The 21,087-nt window shown below is 32.0% G+C and overlaps 1 protein-coding gene across 13 annotated transcripts in view; it reads left to right on the forward strand.

Moving 5' to 3' along the window:
- The window catches only part of LOC107448369 (Rho-related BTB domain containing), a 98,844-nt gene that overhangs the window by 55,138 nt on the left and 22,619 nt on the right, over positions 1 to 21,087 (forward strand). For 8 of the 13 annotated variants that reach the window (XM_043045206.2, XM_071177236.1, XM_043045205.2 and 5 more), the window contains 5 exons: positions 9,955 to 10,058; positions 10,137 to 10,334; positions 14,665 to 14,709; positions 18,804 to 19,011; positions 20,019 to 20,267. In XM_043045206.2, coding sequence (XP_042901140.1) covers positions 9,955 to 10,058; positions 10,137 to 10,334; positions 14,665 to 14,709; positions 18,804 to 19,011; positions 20,019 to 20,267 — 804 coding nt within the window. The remainder of the gene's footprint in view (positions 1 to 9,954; positions 10,059 to 10,136; positions 10,335 to 14,664; positions 14,710 to 18,803; positions 19,012 to 20,018; positions 20,268 to 21,087) is intronic. The other 5 variants (XM_071177237.1, XM_071177239.1, XM_043045214.2 and 2 more) reach the window with 1 other exon arrangement.

The raw sequence follows: 21,087 nt of genomic DNA on the forward strand, positions 1-21,087 counted from the left end.
TGAAATAAGAATCACAAGATTTTTAAATTCTTGTACTGACACTATTTTAATTAACTTGACAATTCAAAAAACATTTCCTAATTAAAATCGGGAGTTATTCTAGACTTTTTGAAAAAGGTTCTGTTTTTTGTGAAATAGTAAAAAAATCTTCTCGTGATAATTGGAATGTTTGAAAATAGTTTACTGTTTTTTTTAAATTAGGAAGAAACGTACTCATAATATTTTAAGACTAAAATTAACTTAAACTCGGGTTCTTTCTGTCTGGTTCCTGTTTTACTAAATTTGTGAAGGAAACAAAACACAGAAACTGATTTTTTCAAGAGCTGTAGCTTCAAAATTATGGTTAATTAAAAACATTATCTTTTCCTTTTTTAAAAGAAACATTTTGCTTAGGAGTCTCTTTTAAAAATGGAAAATATTTTAAAGGGCCCGTTTTTAAGATGAAATATTTTGTAAACGATCCATTTAAATTATACAAAAAAAAACAAAAAAAAACTTTGCGAATGATCCGTTAACGGATTTAAATTTTTCTATAAATGATTCATAAAAATAAACGAATCAAACCGCGTATCAATGCGACAAAATATGGGATTGTTATGTAGAGCAGCACAAAATAAAAAAATTTATTCAATAATGAATTAATTCACAAATAAATTCATTTACTCTTTCCCATCAAATGCATGACTAAAACTTTATTTAAAATTATACCAGCGGGTGACCGAGCTCCGCTCGGATAAAACAGGTATCGAAGCTAACTCGAAGATTTAAATTTTCAATTGTGATTTATCAAAACAATACATGCCATAAGAAAATTTGTGAAACCATTGNAAACATAATTACACAGTTTATTAGAAACTTACGGTTTGATATTAAATAATGATTTTGTCACATTCTTTTTTTTTTCCAACTGCATCGAGAGACGAAAATAATGAGTTTTCAAGTGTTATTTTTAAGATATTTTTTTTCTTTTCTTCTTTTTTTTCTTCTGTAAAATGCCCTAGGACTTATCACCAATAGTGAGCTTTATTTTGCTATTAAATAAATAATGAGTGCAATAAAGTTCAGATTAAGTTAACCTGGAAAATTGAGCTATGTTTATTTGAATAAAATAAACGCTGGGAATATTTATCAGAAATTAAATATATGTTTTATATTAATGACCTTCTAATATATAAATGAAAAAAAGGTTTTTAATAAATTTTATTAATAATGTAGTCATTTGCATGGCTAAATTATAGAATCAAACCTTATATTTCGAAAGGGCTTTAAAAAAAATCTAACATAATTGTCGAATGAAAGTAATTGACATATGTAATCTCTTTGTAATATGTTATATTTTTTATATATGCAATTTAAAAGAATACAAATAGCTGCCAAAGTTTGCCAACTTGGCTTAATTATCAATTAATCCAATCAAATAAAAATCAATCTAATATTTTTCAGATTTAATTTATTATCTGAATTTTATTGCACTTATTATTTATTTCATAGCAAAATTAAGTTCTCTATCACATTTCTTGTGCATAAAAAAGACACGATAAAAGTAACTCATGAAAATCTTTTAATTTTACCATTTTTTGACTGCGAAAATCGATTTTCGTTCCTCTATGAACCGTAGGGAAAAAAAACCCTCGTTGTCACGTCACATCTTGCTTTGTCTGCCGAAAGGCTGTTCTTGTTGGAAAATTGGTTTTACGGATTTCATGAGTTTCGAAGACAAAGCTATAATTTTTAATGAACTGTAAACCATCCTGTCTAAATTATCTGGGCTCGAGAATGGATAAATTACTCAAATATTTTAAAATGTATTAATTTTTTTATTATTATTTTTAGTTAGAAATTGTCAATTTCGCTTTATTTGTCCACCTATACTTTATTGCAAATAAAGAAAAAACCGTTCTCGCTATGGAGAGAGCCTGTTTGCATCTAAGTGCATGCCAAATGAATGCCAGGCCCGAACGAATATCGCCAACTCTTGAAACGACGTTGCGCAACCTTCTTTTTGTTTGCTTTCTCAAATCGTAAAAAATGAGGAAAGCAAAACTTATTGAATCCAATTAAATCTAAAGCTATTGCTATGTCATATAGTTGTTTCTTTTTCAAGAAAGAATACTATCCTATGGTATATATCGTAAATGATAGCACGAATTAAATTTCTGCCTGACGTGTTTAAAATTTTTTTTTGTTTAATTTTTTAAAGCCTATATAATTTTTTGAAAGTTTATTTGTACAATTTGATAACGAAATAAACTATATGCAGTCGCGGTTAAATCCTATACCGCAATGGTCTTTTCTTAACTTGCAACGGAGTATCGATGAAAACTATCTAAGTCAGTGAATAATTTGTTTTGAAAAATTTGTATAAGCCCTGATAATGCAGCGTTGGAGTCAATTTTTATATATTTAGAAATTATGTCTCTAATACTTTTCAATTTCAAAAACCGTCGCTTTTCCTTAAATTGACGTTTTGCGCCATTTTCAAAATAAGTATGGAAGACGCTGGTTTTAGATAGCCTAAACTTGACGTAACAGTTATGAATAACTGTTGCGATCTCACAGCAGTTATGAAAATAGCATCTTATTCGCGTAAATGCCTAATTTCATGTAAATTTTTTTTATTTGAATGATACATTATTTATGAAAGGTTCTATTTAACGATAAGATTCCTATTACGAATCAAAATTTCTCCGTAAATAATTCCTGAAAATAAACGAATAAAACCACATATCAAAATTATAATATCTCTTATTTCTCTGACGAAATATCCGATTTTTTCATAAAGCGCCCCTAACCACTATCAAAATTCATTAACTTTTAACAAACACATTCACGATTGAAAATTCACATAAAATTATACAAAAAAAATTTTCGATAACACTTTGAAACATCATATTACCTTGAGATATAATTAAAAGTTGATGATCTGGCATCAAACGACGACGTCACTAACTTTTTTCAACTGTTTTTTTTTCCTTCTTTTTTCAAACCGATGCCTACATCAAGTATATTTAAATTTAGGAATCTTAAAGAAATTTTATTTATCCCTAATTATAAGTACCAATGAATACAAACCCAAATGTGTAAAAAAGAAAGAGATGCTTTCTCTGCTGAAAGACTGTTCTTGCTGGAAAACAGGTTTTACGGACATCTAAACAGAATTACTTTTCCAGTGGAACCTATTCCCAAAGATACAATAATTTATTATGGTGTTATGTAATTTATTTGTGTAATAGATTGTACTGATATTTCTTTAATTCACTTGATTATTTCGGAAAATCGTTTGGTGGTAGTTAAGGAAAAATAAAATTTTCTGGTCCTTGCAATTCTTAAAATTTGTCGAAACCCTATTAAAAATTTCTCCCTGCTTATCAACAGCATTTCATCAATTTATTTATTTCTTTTTTCAGTTCATTGCTATTTTGTTTTAACAATTTTTCACTTCTCGAAATTATATCAATTGTAATTATCTTAATTTTTGCTATTGGTTATTTTATTTTTAATTGAAAAGCTTGAGGAGAAATATTTATGGAGATTTTTATAAATGCTTATTTTTTTCATAATTCATTCCTTTATGTTATTGAAATAAATATTTTTTGAGATTTTTCTATCCTTCGTTGGCATTACATAAATAATTTCATATTAATAAATTATAGATTCTTGTATTAAATAATGTGGATAATTGATTGGATAATAAATATAAATATTTCTGGTTAAAAAAAAAAACATTATCACTCTCAAAACACCTGTAATCCTTCATAGAAACAATAGGGTACCGCGGAACACTTTTTGGGAACAGTTGTGTTAAAATATATTTAATTCCCAAATAAAAATAAACACAATTCGAAATTTTACTTCTTTATAAACGGTGTAAATCTACCTGATGATATGATTTTTCTAAACTCATGAAAAATAAAAATAAAAAGTTTAAATCTTTTATTTTTCCTCTAGAGAATCAGAATTTAAAATGACTTAGTGGGTATATCGATCTGTTTTGGTTTTTTTTTTTCAGACTTCCTCCTTCGCTTCTGTGTAAATATTTTGAAGAAAGTTCTTTTATGTTGAGTGTAAATAGTGTAATGAGGACAAAGTAAAGCAGGTCTCGACAGTGAAATCCTAGAAAAATATTAATCCTTTATTTTGCTTAATTCATATTCCCATAGCAACACCTCCCATGTCATTGCGTCAAAAGTTAAACGGATATATTCTTAGATTTACTTGTGACGTCAGAAGATTTCGTCATGCACTTACCCACAAATCAGGTGGCTGTTTTTAATCGATTTGGATGTCCATTTCCGTTGCCATCCGTCAAAATAAAGTAATAAAACATATTTTTCCGTTTTTTGTTTCGATTCCTTAGTTTGAATGTCATTATTTTCCATTGAGTTGGAAATGGTCGTATCCGCCTTCGCCTGCCATTGTCTTTTGCTAGCAGGAGCAAAGAACTTCTTTCTGATTTGAACCTTATTCTCGTCTGAGTGTTTATGGCTGATAACCAGAAATTATTCAAGATATTTCTCAGAAAACGATGTCTGGGGACACTAGTTGGACATTATTGGAAGAAAAGATCAGTGACCAGAGATTCTTTGGAAATAGAGTTATACGTTTTTTTTCTTCTTTTTTTAAACAATTACTCTTGAGACCAGTTTTTGTATTCAATAGTTCACACATTTTTATCGTATCATAAATGATGTTTTTTTTCCTAATATTGTGTCCCACATTATCATATATCTTCACATGTCTCTCTAAATTACATAAGCATAAAGTTACAATTCCGAAACAAGGAACTACTAAGTCCTTTGCAACACAATTTCTTTTTAAAAATAGTTTCATTTTTTAAATAAAATTATCTAATTATTATTTTTTTTTTATCAAAATTGTTTATCCATGGTTATGATTTATAATTTTTTTATTAAAATTATTATTAATTATCATATTATTGTTACTAATTATTTAAGATTTTTTTAAAATATTTTTTTGTTGTTGATAGTTTGAACGTTTAGGAGTTACTGATTGAAATGCAAAGCATTTTATCACTTTTTTAAAAAACAATTTAATGGAAATTTGACTTTTTATTTAGGCTAACATATATTTTTGAAATTTCTTCACTTAATATCTATTTTTGTCCCATTTGTGGTTAAAATTTAAAATAAAAAAATTGTAAAATTTTTTCAAATATTGTATATATTATCTCAATTATGTATAGTTGGTTGAGTGTTTTTAATTAATCTCTCCTTAACTGTTGATTTTCTATTTTGAGAAGTGGTTCAAATAGTACCTTATAAATGCATAACTGGCACATAAAAAACATAGGGTATCCTAAATGTTACTGACGGATTTATTTTACGACTCTCCTCGTGTTACTTCAGGGTGCAAAGACGCACACTTAGGGAACACCAATCCTATTGCTAATTTTTTATTAGTTATATTTTTAAAAACTTGAACTATGTACCAAAAAGTTTATTAAAGTCATATAAGGTGGCAATACAGAATAAGTTAAGGAAATATAACTTTTCTTTTTTATCATTTAATGTAGCGATTCCTAATACGTGTTTCGGGAAACCCTAGGGTTGCGTGGAAGGATCCCAGCGGTTCCGAGATTTAAGACAATTTATTTAAATTGGTAACAATTTTTGAAACTTGTTCATATAAAATCATTATTTATTTAATATATCGTTTATTTATATTTTTTAAACTATTATTGTTGGAACGATGAAAAAATTTATTTAATTCCTCACCTTATATAGTTTAAAAATCATTGATAGTCTTTCTTGGATTAATATGTTTACAACAACTAAAACAACGCCAAAAGAAGGTCGATCATTTAGGGCTCCGTAGCCAGATTTAGTCATCAATACACATTTCAACAATTTTGTTGTGTACGGAGCGAATGCCATTGCTGGAGGAATGGCATGCAAAGTTTAAAAATGGAAATTTTGATCTCAGAGACGCACCTTTTCTGGCAGTCCAGTTGAGTTCCATGAAGTGCGATTAAACTAACTTTTGAACGAAAGCATAAAAGGAAATCGAAAGCTTAAACGCCATAAATTAAAAAAAATTAGAAAAACGGCGGGAGCGTATTTGCCAATCCATCACTATGTTGTTTAACGAAGAGTGGTTGCTTACAAACAATAGAGACTTAGAAGCAAATACTTTTAAGTTTCTGGTGATTTGTTATTTTTGGTTCTCAACAGCGTCAGAAAGGGTTAAGCATCATAGTGATCAAAACGCAAATCCATCTCTACCAGACGTGATTGTTCAACGTTCGTAGTTGTCTGATATTCCCAATTTTCCCTATGCCCTTATTTGACCCGATTTTCAGCTTTTTGTCCTAATATTCCTGATTTTTGTATGCATTATTTCATTATACGATTATAAAAATAAATCAATTTAATCAATCAAAAAATTTGAATTTTCCATCCAATTTTTTTTTATTTTAATTAATAATGCTTGAAAAAATCACAAAATTATGGATGGTATACATATGGTTCAGGCATATAGAGCCTTACTTGCAGGTTTCATTGTTTCAAACTTCTTGGAATTTAGTAATTTTATGAAAAGAAGCTAAATTAACAATTTTACATTATCGAATTTTTATGGGAATTAATTCAGGTTTTACACGTCTATTGAGTTTTTTCAGCAATTGCAGTAGCGAATGTTGTTGGCTGGAGTTTTACAGTTTCACAATTATTCATTCGTCTCTTTGATTTTAAAAATGATCGATTCGAATCAACAGCACAGTAATCATATATAATTTTTAAATTGTGATTTGTGGAATTATCCACTAAATTATTTTTATGTCAATTAAATATCGGTATGTGGGAATTTTATCTAACTGATATTGGTTAAATTTTTATTAATACAAGAGTTTCTATATATTGATAATTGATTTAACAGTATATTTTATTTTATTTTTGCGACAAAACTTACCCTTATATTACTTTAGTAGAGCAAATTGTACTTTTCTTTAATTTGTACTTATTAAAAATAGTCTTCTACATGTACAGGGTTATTCATAATTCCCTCCGGGGTTTCGAAGCGTTATAGTAAAAAAAATGAAGACGAATATGGCAAAAAAGAACGTATGAAATTATTCCAAAAGTATTGGAAGTTTTAATTTAAGCAGTTGCTGGTAGATGGCAGTAACATGTACCACTGAAGCCAGTTGTAGTAAAGAAAAATGGCGTTTACAGGCGGAGGGAATTATGAATAACCCTGTATACTGTTCCAAAAAACGTCTTTTTTTTTTTTTTGAAAAATTTTGTACCGATTATTTTTTGCCTACCACAAGCCGTGTTATGTTATAAATTTGTATTACACTCAGAACAAGTTTTTTGGCTTAGTCATTCGTTTTAAAAACCCTGAATAATTGTCACTAATTGTTGCAGCGTTCCCTTCCTTTTCTTTAAAGAAAAAAAATGCTGAATTCCTGACTAAATTTTTTTTGCTGTGTACCTTTGTATTTTTACAAGAAAAATGAGTGAAATCGAAAGGGAGAAAAAAATCGAACGGAAATTCCTTACGACGCCAAAAGCGGAGAAGAAGAATAACAGTGACCTAGAGGTGTTCTTTGTTTTGACTGCGCAAAAAGGATCAAGATCGGGCCTTGGCGCGTCTTTGGAAATCTGCCAATATCAAATCGGCCTTCAAACATTCACATGCAGCCGTGTCAACAACCCGAGGGATTAGCTTCACGGTTGCAGTTTTTATTTTATAGGTGCGATTCCTCTTTGTGTTTTGTTGTTGACAAATCTCAAGTACAGATGAACTGAAAACAACTTCGTTGTTGACAATTTAGAGGCTTCAAACTAGAGAAAAAATGAGAATAAAAGAAGTGAAATTTTATTAAATGATTAAGTACCTATAAACGTTTAAAACCGTGGAAACTTAACCCAATTAGGGGTTTGCTTACGATCTAATTTTTGTATAATTAGTTTAATAGAGTGATAAATTTTCTGTATTGTTTTTCAACCAGAATATACGTTTTAAATATGAAACGAAAAATGTTTTAATTCTGTTGTCCGAACTTGATGTAAGTCGTTTATTTCTTTTGATACTTAATTATAATTGTTTATTTAAATCATTTAGATAAATACTGATTATGCTACGTTTAAACCCAACTGAGTGACCATTCTTAGTTTTTTTTTTCTCGTCTGACATAGTTTCTATGATCAATGTTTTGGCTAGAACTTATCACAGTACAGGTTGCATTCAGCACGTATATCTGTAATTCATTGTAATCTAGAATTTTGCTCATTCCAATCGTCACCTGTAAGAGGGCCTAGAACACTTGGTGAACCGATTTTGGGGATAATATGTTGGTGATTGCAATCCTTTTTATAAAATATTTACATAAGGTTCCTAAAAAAATCATGACTATCTTATTAATTTCTTGGAGTATTCTAAGCATTTGCTGTCAAAATCCGTTCAGCAAATTTGAAAGAAAAAAAAACATGTGTTTGACGAAATTTTAATAAAAATGTGCATAAATGTAGTATGGGGACTTATACCTATTAAAACCGCCCCTGTCAACTCCTAAGCTATTATTGAAACAAACTTTTGATGTCTTAAACCTCTTTGGACAAAATTGCAACAGGTCAGTGTTTTAAAATACTCCGGGACCGTTTTTTAGACACCCCCCTAGCTCTAGAAACAATAATATTCAACCATATTATACACTTTCGATCATCAAATTTTATAAGACTTATTGGAAATTGCCGAATAATATTTGCGTTCTATTTCCAAATTTAAAATAAACAATTACTCTTTGTACTTTATTAACTCTAAAATGGGTTGTAAATTAGACAATTAACAATTAAAAATCAATCAAATCAAAATCAAATCAATTAACGCATATTGAATATCTGTTTTTATGTACACATAAGAAAGAAATAGTAAGAGAGAAAGAGAGTAGCGAGTAAGTAGAGAATAAAGAAATAGAGATTATAAAACTATAAAGATTACACTGTAAACACTGTTTTACCAATTGGCATGTCCGAATGTCAGCACCCAGTATCATCACAATTTACACTTCACAAATTTCCTTATTAATGATCATGATCAAACATGAACATGCACTTCACAAATTTCCTTATTTATAATCATGAACATGCACTTCACAGGATTCATTGCATTGCAGTAGTACTACATCCACCTAACTTCCTAAAAATCAAAATCTGGTACACTATATCTGACCTACTAGATGGCAGAACTACAGTGAAGTAACTCCACATTTTAGCTACCAGTTCTTTTCTACTCTAGAAAATTCATTGTCTCGTAGATTCCCGACTTTCTGCAGTTAAGCGAAATCGGAACGTTTCTGTAACGCTTATAAAAGATTTATAAAGATTATAAAGTAACACTAATAAAAGACAGTAAACCTAAATTGTTTCACTAATCTATGTTTTGATGAAAGTCATAGAGTTTTTACATTAAGCCTATAAATAAAAGAACTATAGAAAGTATAGAAGTGATTTTTTTTGTATTCTATGAATTGAATCATAAGCAACAGAGTAGGACTGATTAAGTTAAGTAACTGATTCAGTGTTAACACAGAAAATGGTAGCTCTCGCTAGCTACAAAACTGTTCAGGGTTTGGTGACATTCCTAACGCTTATAATCTTTAACTATCCAATTTCTTCTCTGAGGAGGGTAATATTGGCATTTTGTAGCCAATATCGTGCATAGAGACTTAGCTTTTCGAAGTTGGATGAGCACTGTAGCCAAGAAAACTTTTGCACCGTACTACAGACTGACAGTTAGAGTTTCTGTCTTTATTGCATTAGAATGATCTTCCTTTCCTGTCTTTGAATATTTTATATATTTTTGTGCCTACTAGCCTCTGTTAATGAGAAATACAGTCATTATTTTTACCACTTATGTATTTTGTAGTATGGTATTTCCGATTCATTGTAATTAACGTGATTTGGTAGTAATGCAGAATTGTTCATTTTTCAGGTGCTGGAACGATCATGCGAAGTTGTTGATGGCGTCAATGTGTCCCTAAGGTTATGGGACACATTCGGAGATCATGATAAAGACAGAAGATTTGCATACGGGAGGTTTGTATACGTTCATTGTTGTGCTTAACTACGTGTACTGAACTCAAGATAATGTAATGAAATGTGTCTTTTTTGCAGGTCGGATGTAGTGCTCCTTTGTTTCTCCATTGCAAATCCAATGTCATTAAGAAACTGCAAGGTGATATGGTATCCAGAGATTCGCCGATTTTGCCCAAGTACTCCCATCGTACTAGTGGGCTGCAAAAATGACTTGCGTTACATGTACAGAGACGAACAGTTTCTCAGCCTCTGCAGAGACCGCAGTCCATTTTTCAGGTACTATATCTTTTTTTAAAATTATTATTATCTGTAACTCTGTTTTGTGCGGCATCTATAATTTAACTCGTAAGCGTCTCCTGTTGAATGATTCTTTTTTTTCCCCATACTAATTCCTTAAGTTCTGGATTTTAAAGAGCAAGTTGAATATTTTTGCCCTATTAATCAACTGTACTAATTTTGCACACTTTAAATAATTTTCAAGCATGCGAATTTCTCTAATTTTGACATTAAGAGCTATGTTAATAATAATGTATCTTATCAATCGTACCAATTGTGATCTTAAGCACTAGGTTGAATTTCTCAACTTTATATAACATTTACCAATAAATGTTAGGTTGATTTAATTTTGTGCGTTTGATGCGTTAAATCATATGGATTCGTTTATCAGTTTTGCCTATTGTGATCTCAAGCACTAGATTGAATTAATGAGCTCTGTATAAAATTTAATAATAAATGTCACATGGATTTAATTTTGTGTAACTAGATTACAAATTTTGAAACCACCGTGTTGAATAAAATTGTTCGTCGTTCACTGGCTGAATACTTTTGATTTACAATAAGAAGCTGAATTATTCTACTATTGTACTAATCTCGATACTAAATGCCTTATCGAATTTTTTACCTACGACATTTAAATTGTGATACAGAATAGCATGTTCAAAAAATCAGAGTGAGATTAATCATACAAAATTAAAATATTAAATTTTTAGACAAATGCGCGTATGGCTTAGGCACGTATGACTGGTTCAATCAATGCAATCTCAACTGTTCGTTTCAATAGATTATTTTAATGCAACATTTTGCCATGCGAAACTTAAAGATTATGAATATCAATTAGACACATTAAAATTTTGCGAATTTATTAAATTAGTAATAATTTTGAATGTACCATTGTAACTTGAATCGCTACATACTACTATAACAATGTATTGAAATGATTGAATTATGAAATAAAAAAGAACAAAAAATTCTTTGTCGTATAATTATGGATCAGTATACTATCTTACCGTTGCAAGAATACCAATGAGTGTGTACCATGGTAAAAGCACCATTTTGTAATATTGCAAGACTACTGCCACTAAAATGGATCATATGTACCTCATTGAACTTAGCAATGTCTTGTCATATTGACTTGAACTGTAATTACGCTGAAAACATAAACATCGTTAAGAGGAAAATCTTCTATTGTTACTCATTGAGAAAACTGGTGTTGCTTTATGTTTTTCATGCCAGCAAACTTTTCGACTAGATCAACTTTATCGATTTGACTAATTTCAACACCATAATTGGGTACTTGCAACTTGAAACGGTGACGATCACTGATACACAGACGGTGACATATGACCACAGCGCCAGCTGATCATTTATAAACAAGATGGCGTGTTAAAGTCGAGCACGTTTTTTCACATAAGTTAGAATGTTAATACAACTAAATTAAATACAACGCCGTATCACCCATCGAATTTGTTAAAATATAATTATTTCTCGTCTACGTATTTTTACTAACTAAGATTTATTATTTGTTTATGTATTTTATTGTAACCGTGATTTATTTTTGTTTTTTGTACCTAGCAACTTCGATTCATAAATAGTTTGTTCTACATGGCTTCGTGCCTGTCTTTGTGTTAAGTAAGAAATCTATAGTGAAAGAATTGAAATCTTTGTGAAAGAATATAGAATGTGTCACTTAAAAAATCGATACTTGACGGGCTTGGCTTACTCGAAAGAGAATAGAATGAACAGTTGTTAACATAAACGCATTCCACGTGTTTGAACAACCAATTAGGATCGATACCCACGCCACGTCGCTTACAGATATCCTATTACAAATGAGTTGTAAGAGACATAAAATCAGGTTAACAGAAGCATTAAAAAGAGCAGCATCAAATAAAAAAAGCAGATGATAATTTTGGAACTTCTTTTCATAATTACTGTCTTAGTCGGTGATTTTAATATAAATATTTATACTGAAGAAGGAAAAGAATTATGTGACGTCTTAAGAAAAGCATATTGGCTGGAATTGAAAACCAATCTAGCCTATTGGACGACAAGAAAATAAGCATCAATTGGTGCAATGTTTACAACCCCTGGCTTGAAATGTTGTGATGTTTATGAAAGTCTATTCAGGTACAATGTACCTTTATATGGAAGGTTGTAAAAGATAGGAAAAATTAATGACCAATGAATAACCTGTGATCGAACAAATGCGATCGAAATTTTCTTTCTTTTCTAATTTATCATCTTTTTTTTTAAATTATTTTTTAAACTTAAAATATATTTCTAGTTAAGTCCCAAACTTTAACTTTCCAAAGAAAAATCGTTTTAAATATTCTATTATTCTTTTTCGCGACCAGTGGCCACTGTACCTACCGTTAAACGCGGGTGTTTAAAAACATTGTCATGAATGACTTACCTAATAATTATTTTTTGTAGCTCCGAAACAGACAAGCAAATAATTTAAGTGTATAATCGTCGATAATTAAATACAGTGCTTTGTATATCATAAGTCAAACAACGTATTTTCTATTCCTTTATCATTGATGTATTCATATCACTTGTCTTAGTGCTTAAGTTAAAGCTGAAGCTCCATCATCAGGGAAAGACGATGCGACTATGACGGATCGCCTTGTTCTTGCGACTTTGACGGATGAATGAAGACATGAGCTTTAGCTTACGCTGTGGTTTCAGAATAGTGTATGTGTGGGTGAGTTCTCAGGGCTTGGAGTTTTTGGAGATCGCTCCAAGATGTTCTTACATTGCCATTCGAAAACAGACAAAAAAAAATTTAATCGTTTTTTATCTTAAGAGAAGAAAGGAGATATTTTATCGTTCTCTTTTTTATATAGACAGACGATTTTGTGTTCTATCTTTTTTTATAGACAGACGATCTTTTGGTAACAAATCCTTCATTTCAATACAAAATATTTTTAGACGCTGCTCAGATTGTTTTTTTTTATTGTAAGTTTTCCAACAAATTAAAAGTTCATATGAAATACACTAAAGAGCCAAAACATTATGACCACCTCTACATTTTGCAGTGAACTCTCCTGTATGACGTGGAAGGCACGTGATCAGGTGGAAGTGGTATTTAACTGTTGCTGGAGAGTTTGAAGAATCATTCTTTCGCTTACTTTGGTGTGTGATGGGAAAGGCTGCTGATCTAAGCGACTTTGATAGAGGGCAGATTGTAATGGCTCGAAGGCTCGGATCAAGTATTGCCGAAACTGCACGACTGGTTGTTAGCAATCTACAGTTGTTAATACTTATGCAAAGTGGATAAATGACGGTGAAATCAGCAGTAGACGACATGGTTTTGGACGTCTACACGCTATGAATCACGTTTTGTCATTCATCACGACGATGGCCGTGTCAGGATACGCCTTCTTCCAGGCGAACAATTGCTCCTTCAATGTACAGTAGGTCATACGCAGGCCGGTGGTAGCGATATTATGCTTTGGGGGACGTTCTCTTGGGCGTTTCTGGAACCCGTGGTTGTGGTAGAGCAGACCATGAATGCTACAGGGTATCTGAACATCATTGCGGACCAGTTGCACCCTTACATGGCCTCTGTTTCTCCATCTGGAAATGGAATTTTCTAACAGGACAATGCCTCGTGTCACAAGGCTCAAATTGTGTTGGAGTGGGTCCAGGAACATGATGCTGATTTCTAATTAATGTTCTGGCCACCGAACTCACCGGATCTCAATCCGATGGAACACATATGGGATGTCCCGGAAAGGCAGCTCAGAGTTCAAAGACCACTAAGTCGCAATATCTCGGATTTGCGTGACCATTGCTTTAACATCTGGTACAATCTGTCTCCGGCCATCTACCAAGGACTTGTGGCATCCGTGCCAAGGCAGGTTGCAGCTGTGTTGCGGGCTAAAGGTGGGCCAACTCGTTATTAAGAGGTGGTCATAATGTTTTGGCTCTTTAGTGTATATATTTAGAAATTGAGACTTGATGCATTTTAAACACAACAAATTGAATTAGATTCAATTAGAATATTCCCAAAATTTCTAAACATCGCTAATTGTATTTTATTATTCTTTAAAATTATAACTTTCTTATTGTAGTTTGTTTTTCTGATAAAATTAAATATTGATATAATAATTATCATGAAACACGAAATAATGGTGTCACTTTAAAATTATGAACTGGATCGTTTGAAAATTGACAGTCTAACGATTATTTACTTTTCAAAAAGCTAAGGAATTTGGAGCGCGTTCCATAAATTCCTTGTCCTGGAACTCACCTATTGCTGCCTGTTTAAGATTAAGAAAAAGAATGCCAAAGGGGATGATGTAATGATTTGTGTGTTTTACAGGGGAAATCATCCATGTGTCTCAAGCAGATTTCCAGAATTTGGAAGGTATCTAACTCTTAATCAGTTGGTTCTCACTCCTTATTTCTGGGGCTGCCTCTGGTCGGCACGATTCCTTCCTCCCTTTTTTAGATTAGAATTATAATTTCAATAACACAGTATTTGACTGTTTATCGTCCTTATACCTTCTCATCACAGCAACAAACAGAGTGTACCTAAAAGCAAAACCGATTTGAAAAATCAATAAAAATTAAACAGAAGATAATAGGAACATTTCGCTTGTTGTATTCTGTTTCTAGTTTTTAAACTGTTTAGGACGGGCGAAAGAGAAAAAAGCACTTCTCGGGGTTTACATGCTTTGAAGGAACACGAACGCACGTGGTCGGGTGATTTTTTCCCGTTAAACATAATTTCATTTAATGATTCTTATAAAATCATTGCAATTAAATCCGCTGAAATTTACAGTTATGTAATTGATAGTACCTGATTATATTGTAATAAAATGTTCGTAACAATTGCAAAACTGGTCGAAAACATAAAAAAAATATCTAGCAAACGATAAATCAACATCCATCTTCATCATCATCGTTGGCCAAACAGACCAATGTGGGCCAATGCCTTCCTCTGAAGACCCAATTCTTCTCGACCTTGTCAAAGTGATAGTTACAAAATGAATGAGAAATTCGATATTAAATAAATAATAAATATAAAAAGCGAAATTAAAATTTCGAGTGCATTTTTTATGGCTCTCATATAAGCAAATTCAGTTCGGAATATTTTTGATTTATGTTTGATAACGATCAATGCCACCTTAAATGTTTAACTCGGTATAACTTCAGGTGTTTGTCAGATAAAAATAGCTGGTTGATGAGAAAGTCTATTTTTCCCCAAAAAAATTTGCAGGTCAAGTACTGTATTAAATACTGAATGATTTCCCACCTGTCAGTTACCAGTCAGTGTTAGTTAATAATTTGTTAATTAACTTTAGATGACCATTGTAATAGAATGATAGAATGACTAATACATTTTTGTTTTACCTATTTATTTGCTTTGTTATAGACAGAATGCGTAGAATGCATGTACTTCAATGTTTTATGTTTGATATGCTGTTATGAATATCTTTTGGAGGATTGAAATAGGATAGATGTAGCAACATGTCTCATTTAAATATTTATTTTGCTTATATGCATTGTACAGGATGTCCAGCGGATGGCTTACTGACTTCAAAATTAAAATTCTCGGACACGAAGGAAGATTGTGGATTGAAACAAACTGTATATCTATTATGAAAGCTGTAAAAATTTTATACAGAAATTTTGGAATTAAGTTCTAAAAATTACTACTGCGCTGCTAACCATTGATGACAAGAGCAATTCGTTTTAGCTTATTAGAGGGTGGCAATTTTTGAACTATATGGAATAAAATGTAAATTATTCAAAGACTACTGAGTGCACAAACTTTATTCAATATGTAAACGCCACTGCAGATATTCGAATTAAGGTAATGACATGTTCGATATTTCTGCCATCATAGGCTGCTCGACCCGCTGAAGTGTCGATACATCGATGCTGCCGATGTCTTCTTGAATGACAGTTTAATGCTCAGCAGTGGTTTTGGGGTTATTTCTGAACACATTGTGTTCAATATAGCCCTACAAAAATGAGTCACGTGTGTTCAAATACGGAGAATATTGCACCCAAGCGAGACCCATTCTCGTGGTTCTCTGGGTAATCCAATGCCAGAATGCGGTTCCAAAGTGCTCTTCCAGGACATCAAACACACTCTTGGTACGATGCGGTCGTGTTTCATCTTGCATGAATCGCATTTGTAGAATCAGGGACAGGTATGAAATCATTTTCTAAAACCTTCAAATATCGTTCAGATATCACCGTTCGTACGAACGTCCCGATTATTCCGCGACTGGACATTGCATACCACACAATCACCCATTGAGGGTGGAGAGACTTATCGATCACGAAATGCGGATTTTCAGTCCCCAAATGCACCACTTTGCTTAATTGACGAACCCATTCAAAGGAAAATGAGCTTCATCATTAAATCAAATCGTATTCGCTACAAATTCCTGTTTATCAATTCTCTCGTCAATAGTGTTGGCGAAACACAACCGCTGTCCCATGGCCATGGGACTTACTGGCTGATGGGTTTGAATTTTGTATGGGAAGAGATGCAGGTCTTCTTCAACAGCAATTTGTTGCAGGGTCTTCCGTTTTTTTCTCACCTTTTGTGTAGCTCGTCTGATCGATTTCCTTGAGCTGGTTTGAAACACGGATTTTGTCTTTTCTATGTTTTCAGACGTTTTCACATTTATTTCTGGACCGACATTGCCAACACTGTCATCACAAACACTACCAGTTCTACCTAACTTGCTAATCAAATTCTTGATTGTTAGCACACTTGGACCGGTTGTGTTTAGCTTGTACTCGATCGCAAACTTCATTTGAGCTACAATTGGGCTGTTATTGCTCGCTCAGTAGGCCTTCATGAGCGATATACACTCAGGCACGTTGTAACACGGGCACTTACTTGCAAATCACAGACAGTAACAAGTTGACATACTAAAACGCATTATGCCCTGCGACCCACCACGAAGTTAGAACTTCATCACGCAAACCGTTCATAAGTTATCACAGTTTTATTTCATATAGTTCAATAATTGTCATCCTGTTGATAGGCAGTTTTAAATTAAGAATTCTATCGAACGACGTGTGTTTTAGGTACTGGAATATAACATGTGAGATTACGGTCCTACGGCATTTATATTTTTTTCTAGAACTCTATACACAGTACCACGCCATTTGTTGACAACTTATAGTCTCAAAATAACAAAATTTCTGCATAACATTTTTCAACTTTTTACAATTAATACTCGATTTCTTTTTTCCCCTTTATCCTCTTTTGTAAATGAGATTTTTAATTTTGAAACTTCGATATCACCTCTGCACGCCCTGTATAAAAAATCAGTTTTTGTAGGAGAATTGTGTATTTCTTTTTAGTTTTGTTATATTCCAAATGGCCATCTTGAGATAGGAGACCAAAAAAGAAGAATAACACCACTTTCATGTTTTCTTCTTTTTCTTGAAAGTTGTCCAAAAGATTTTTTTTTTTTGAAAGAGTAACATAATGTCTTATTGTAAATTTTCGAAAATTAAAATTTTTAGAAGAATTAGAGACTACTAAAACCAAGTTTCGTAAAAATGAATCACATGCCTACGAATTGTTAAACTTTAATCTCGTTTTCCATAGTTAGCCATATTTCTAAAACTCGATTCACCAAAACTTTCGAAGCTTCTCATTCGTTTCGTTTTTGCAAGATAATTGCAAAAGTGAGGGCAAAACCACGAAACTGCCGTTCAACCAAAAAATGATTAGACACTCTCAAAAGATTCAAATTGCTTTGAAGCTCTGCTACAAGACAGATTTACAATGTCCATTTTTAATTGTTTTTTGAGGTTTATAAAAATAATATGCTACATTGTTGAGACTTTTGTCCATTGGTTTTCTAACCGCAATCGAATGGGTTAACTCAAAATAGATGAACAACCGTGGATATCTTGCGTCAGAAATGTGGTTGATGAAGGGCAGAAGCTGTATTATTAGAATTAATTAGCCATTCAAGATTTAGAAGGAAAAAAACTTAAGGAAATTAATAGAAAAAGATTTTATTAGAATTTCAAAATTTAATTTCCTTTTATCTTCTAAAGTTGAAAAAAAAAATGTTTTATGAATAAAGTTCTGAGAAATCAAAAATTATTTATCTCCTTAACTTCCTTCTATAAAGTTATAAGTGTTTGGCTAGTCGAACAAGAAATACGTGCAAAAAATTACAAACTGTTATTAATATCTTAAACACTTGTGCCTTTTTTTACACCGATAGCCAATTCGAAACGTGTGACCTCAATATCTTACGTACTTGCTGCAACCTTAATACGTTGTCAATACCATTTTTAGCCAATACTATGGTCTGGAAACGTGGTTACTTTTACTACCTTATGATGGTCGCAACAAGTATCATGGCATAACATTAAAAGTGTTTGGTGCGTTTGTTAATGGGACAGTAGTTAATGCATTATATCTTTACTATATTCAATTCAGGCTGATTTATTTCGTATTTTATTTTGCAGGCCACTGAGGGAGTGTGATATTCTATCCCCGGAACAGGGGAGACAAGTTGCCAAAGAAATTGGGGCACCTTATTACGAGACCAGTGTCCTCACTCATTTCGGTGTCAATGAGGTATTTGAGAATGTAATAAGATCAGCGTTGCTCTCAAGACGGCAGCAGAGATTCTGGATGACGAATTTGAAACATGTGCAGCGCCCCCTTCTACAAGTAAGTTAGAAAGGCGAATTGAATTTAAACACTAATTATTCAGAATAATTTGCAAAAGTTGTGAAAAAGATTCGATTTACAGAGTGTTCCTTAATCGCTATCCTTATTATCATATATTTTTTAAGACTTCTCTTTAAAATGGAGTCAACAAATATGCATTTTAAGGATCGCTATAACACATTTTAGCGAAAAAATGGCACTTTTGAAATCTAACTAATCACTCCTAAAGAAGGCGGAATTAAGTCACCAAAACTTGTCTGGTATCCAAATATAACGTATAGAAGTGAAAAGGTCTCTAAATTTAAGCAGGCAATCAAACTGGTTTTCATTTTGACGATCTTCAAACTCCTTTTTGTATCGTTTAAAAATTGAGATAAAACGTATCAAATCGAAATCACATCCTGTGATCATTGGCTGCTAGAGTTGGCAAGGCTCATCTAATATATGATTCTGTATAGTGAAGGCAGGGTGCGTAGCAGGGTATTTTCGTTTTTTAAAAGCCCTTAAAGGTGCTTTTTTCATTGGGTGTTTTTAAAAAGTGCTTAATTTTCCCTTTTTCAAAATGAGATTTTTCCTTATGTTGATTTTCGCTTTGAATTATGCAATAAGATCCAGTTCACATTGTTCTATTCAACATTTTCACAATTAATTCAACACCAATATATTTCGGCATATCGTCAGTCCGTAGCGTATGAAAACGCCATTCGTTTCACATGATTCAAAATTTCATGATTTTTGACAACTGTCAAAAACAATGCCAAAAGGTTTTTTTTTTTTTTTACATGACTGTCAAAACAAGATAAAACAGTCAGTTGTCAAAAACTTTCCAACCCAGCCTAATTATGATATTTTTTGTACAGTGAATATTAAAAATGTGAACTTAAAAATATTTGCTTAAAAGGTGCTTATTTTTTATTGAGTAATTTGACTAAACACTCTGTGAAGGGTAAATTTAGGCCCTAAATGGTTTGAAGAAAAAATTGATGTTGATTGAGATTGTTGTTTAGGTTCCTTTCTGCCCTCCTGAGCCAAGACCCCCACAAGTGATAGTCCCCCCTCCACAGTTCGAAGATGACATGTTGTCTTTGCTGCACAGTCAAGCCTACACAGACGTCATCTTCCTCACTGGCAAAGTAGGATTTGCTGCACACAAGTCTGTACTCTCTGCGGTGTGTAGTTCCCTTCACAAACTCTTCACCATTGATGTCTCACCTGATATGACTCTCAGTGGAAGAAGTGCCAGTGATTCTAGTGTAGTAAGTGTCTATTATTTTACTATACAGGAAATCAAATTTTAAAAAAATATGCTGGGTTTTTATTAAAATCATTGTTTTTAATACATATTCTTTGAATCCTTTTTAAATGATTTAAAAAAAAATGGATGAGTAAAGTACTTCAAATTAGTGTATAAGTTATCAAATTGTAACTAATCAGAATGAAGGAAGACTGGATTAAAAATTAGTTTGATTGCAGAAAGAAACTTAAAGGTGTTTCAATTAATTGCCTCTCTGTTTCTTCTGGCAATGAAACAGGTTTCGTTGTATATAATTTTGCATTCCTAAACAATGCTACTATTTATTTTAATAACATTTTTCAATTTTACTTTGCTTGAATTTTAATTTGCAACTCATAAAATGGTTGTTTTTTTTTACCTAGTTTTTGACTAGGACTCTAAAAATGTAATGGGTTTCCTGAAGTTCATGCAAGCTCTTAATTTTGCAAGATTTGTGCTATAAAACTGAGCAATATTTTAACATTTTCTGGTCGTGTAATTTCTTTGTTTGGTGATCAGCAATGATTGCTTAGAAGAAAGATGTCTAATGGCAACTTCAGGCCATTAAACTTCTTTCTTTGAAGATGTTTTAAAGAGTATGGCTCACACCAGGAATCCCATGACTACCCATGTTTTGAACAAAAATTTATAACAAAATTTAGTGATATTTATGCAAATCAGTTAACAAAAGTTTGGCAGAAAATTGTGAATTAAAGTACAAATAAAAGTTATATGTGTTTGGTGTCCATTTATCTGATGTACTATTCCATACACTAATCTATATGCTATATACCTTAGGAATC

This window comes from Parasteatoda tepidariorum, chromosome 2 (assembly GCF_043381705.1).
Source record: "Parasteatoda tepidariorum isolate YZ-2023 chromosome 2, CAS_Ptep_4.0, whole genome shotgun sequence".
Classification (NCBI taxonomy): Eukaryota; Metazoa; Arthropoda; class Arachnida; order Araneae; family Theridiidae; genus Parasteatoda; species Parasteatoda tepidariorum.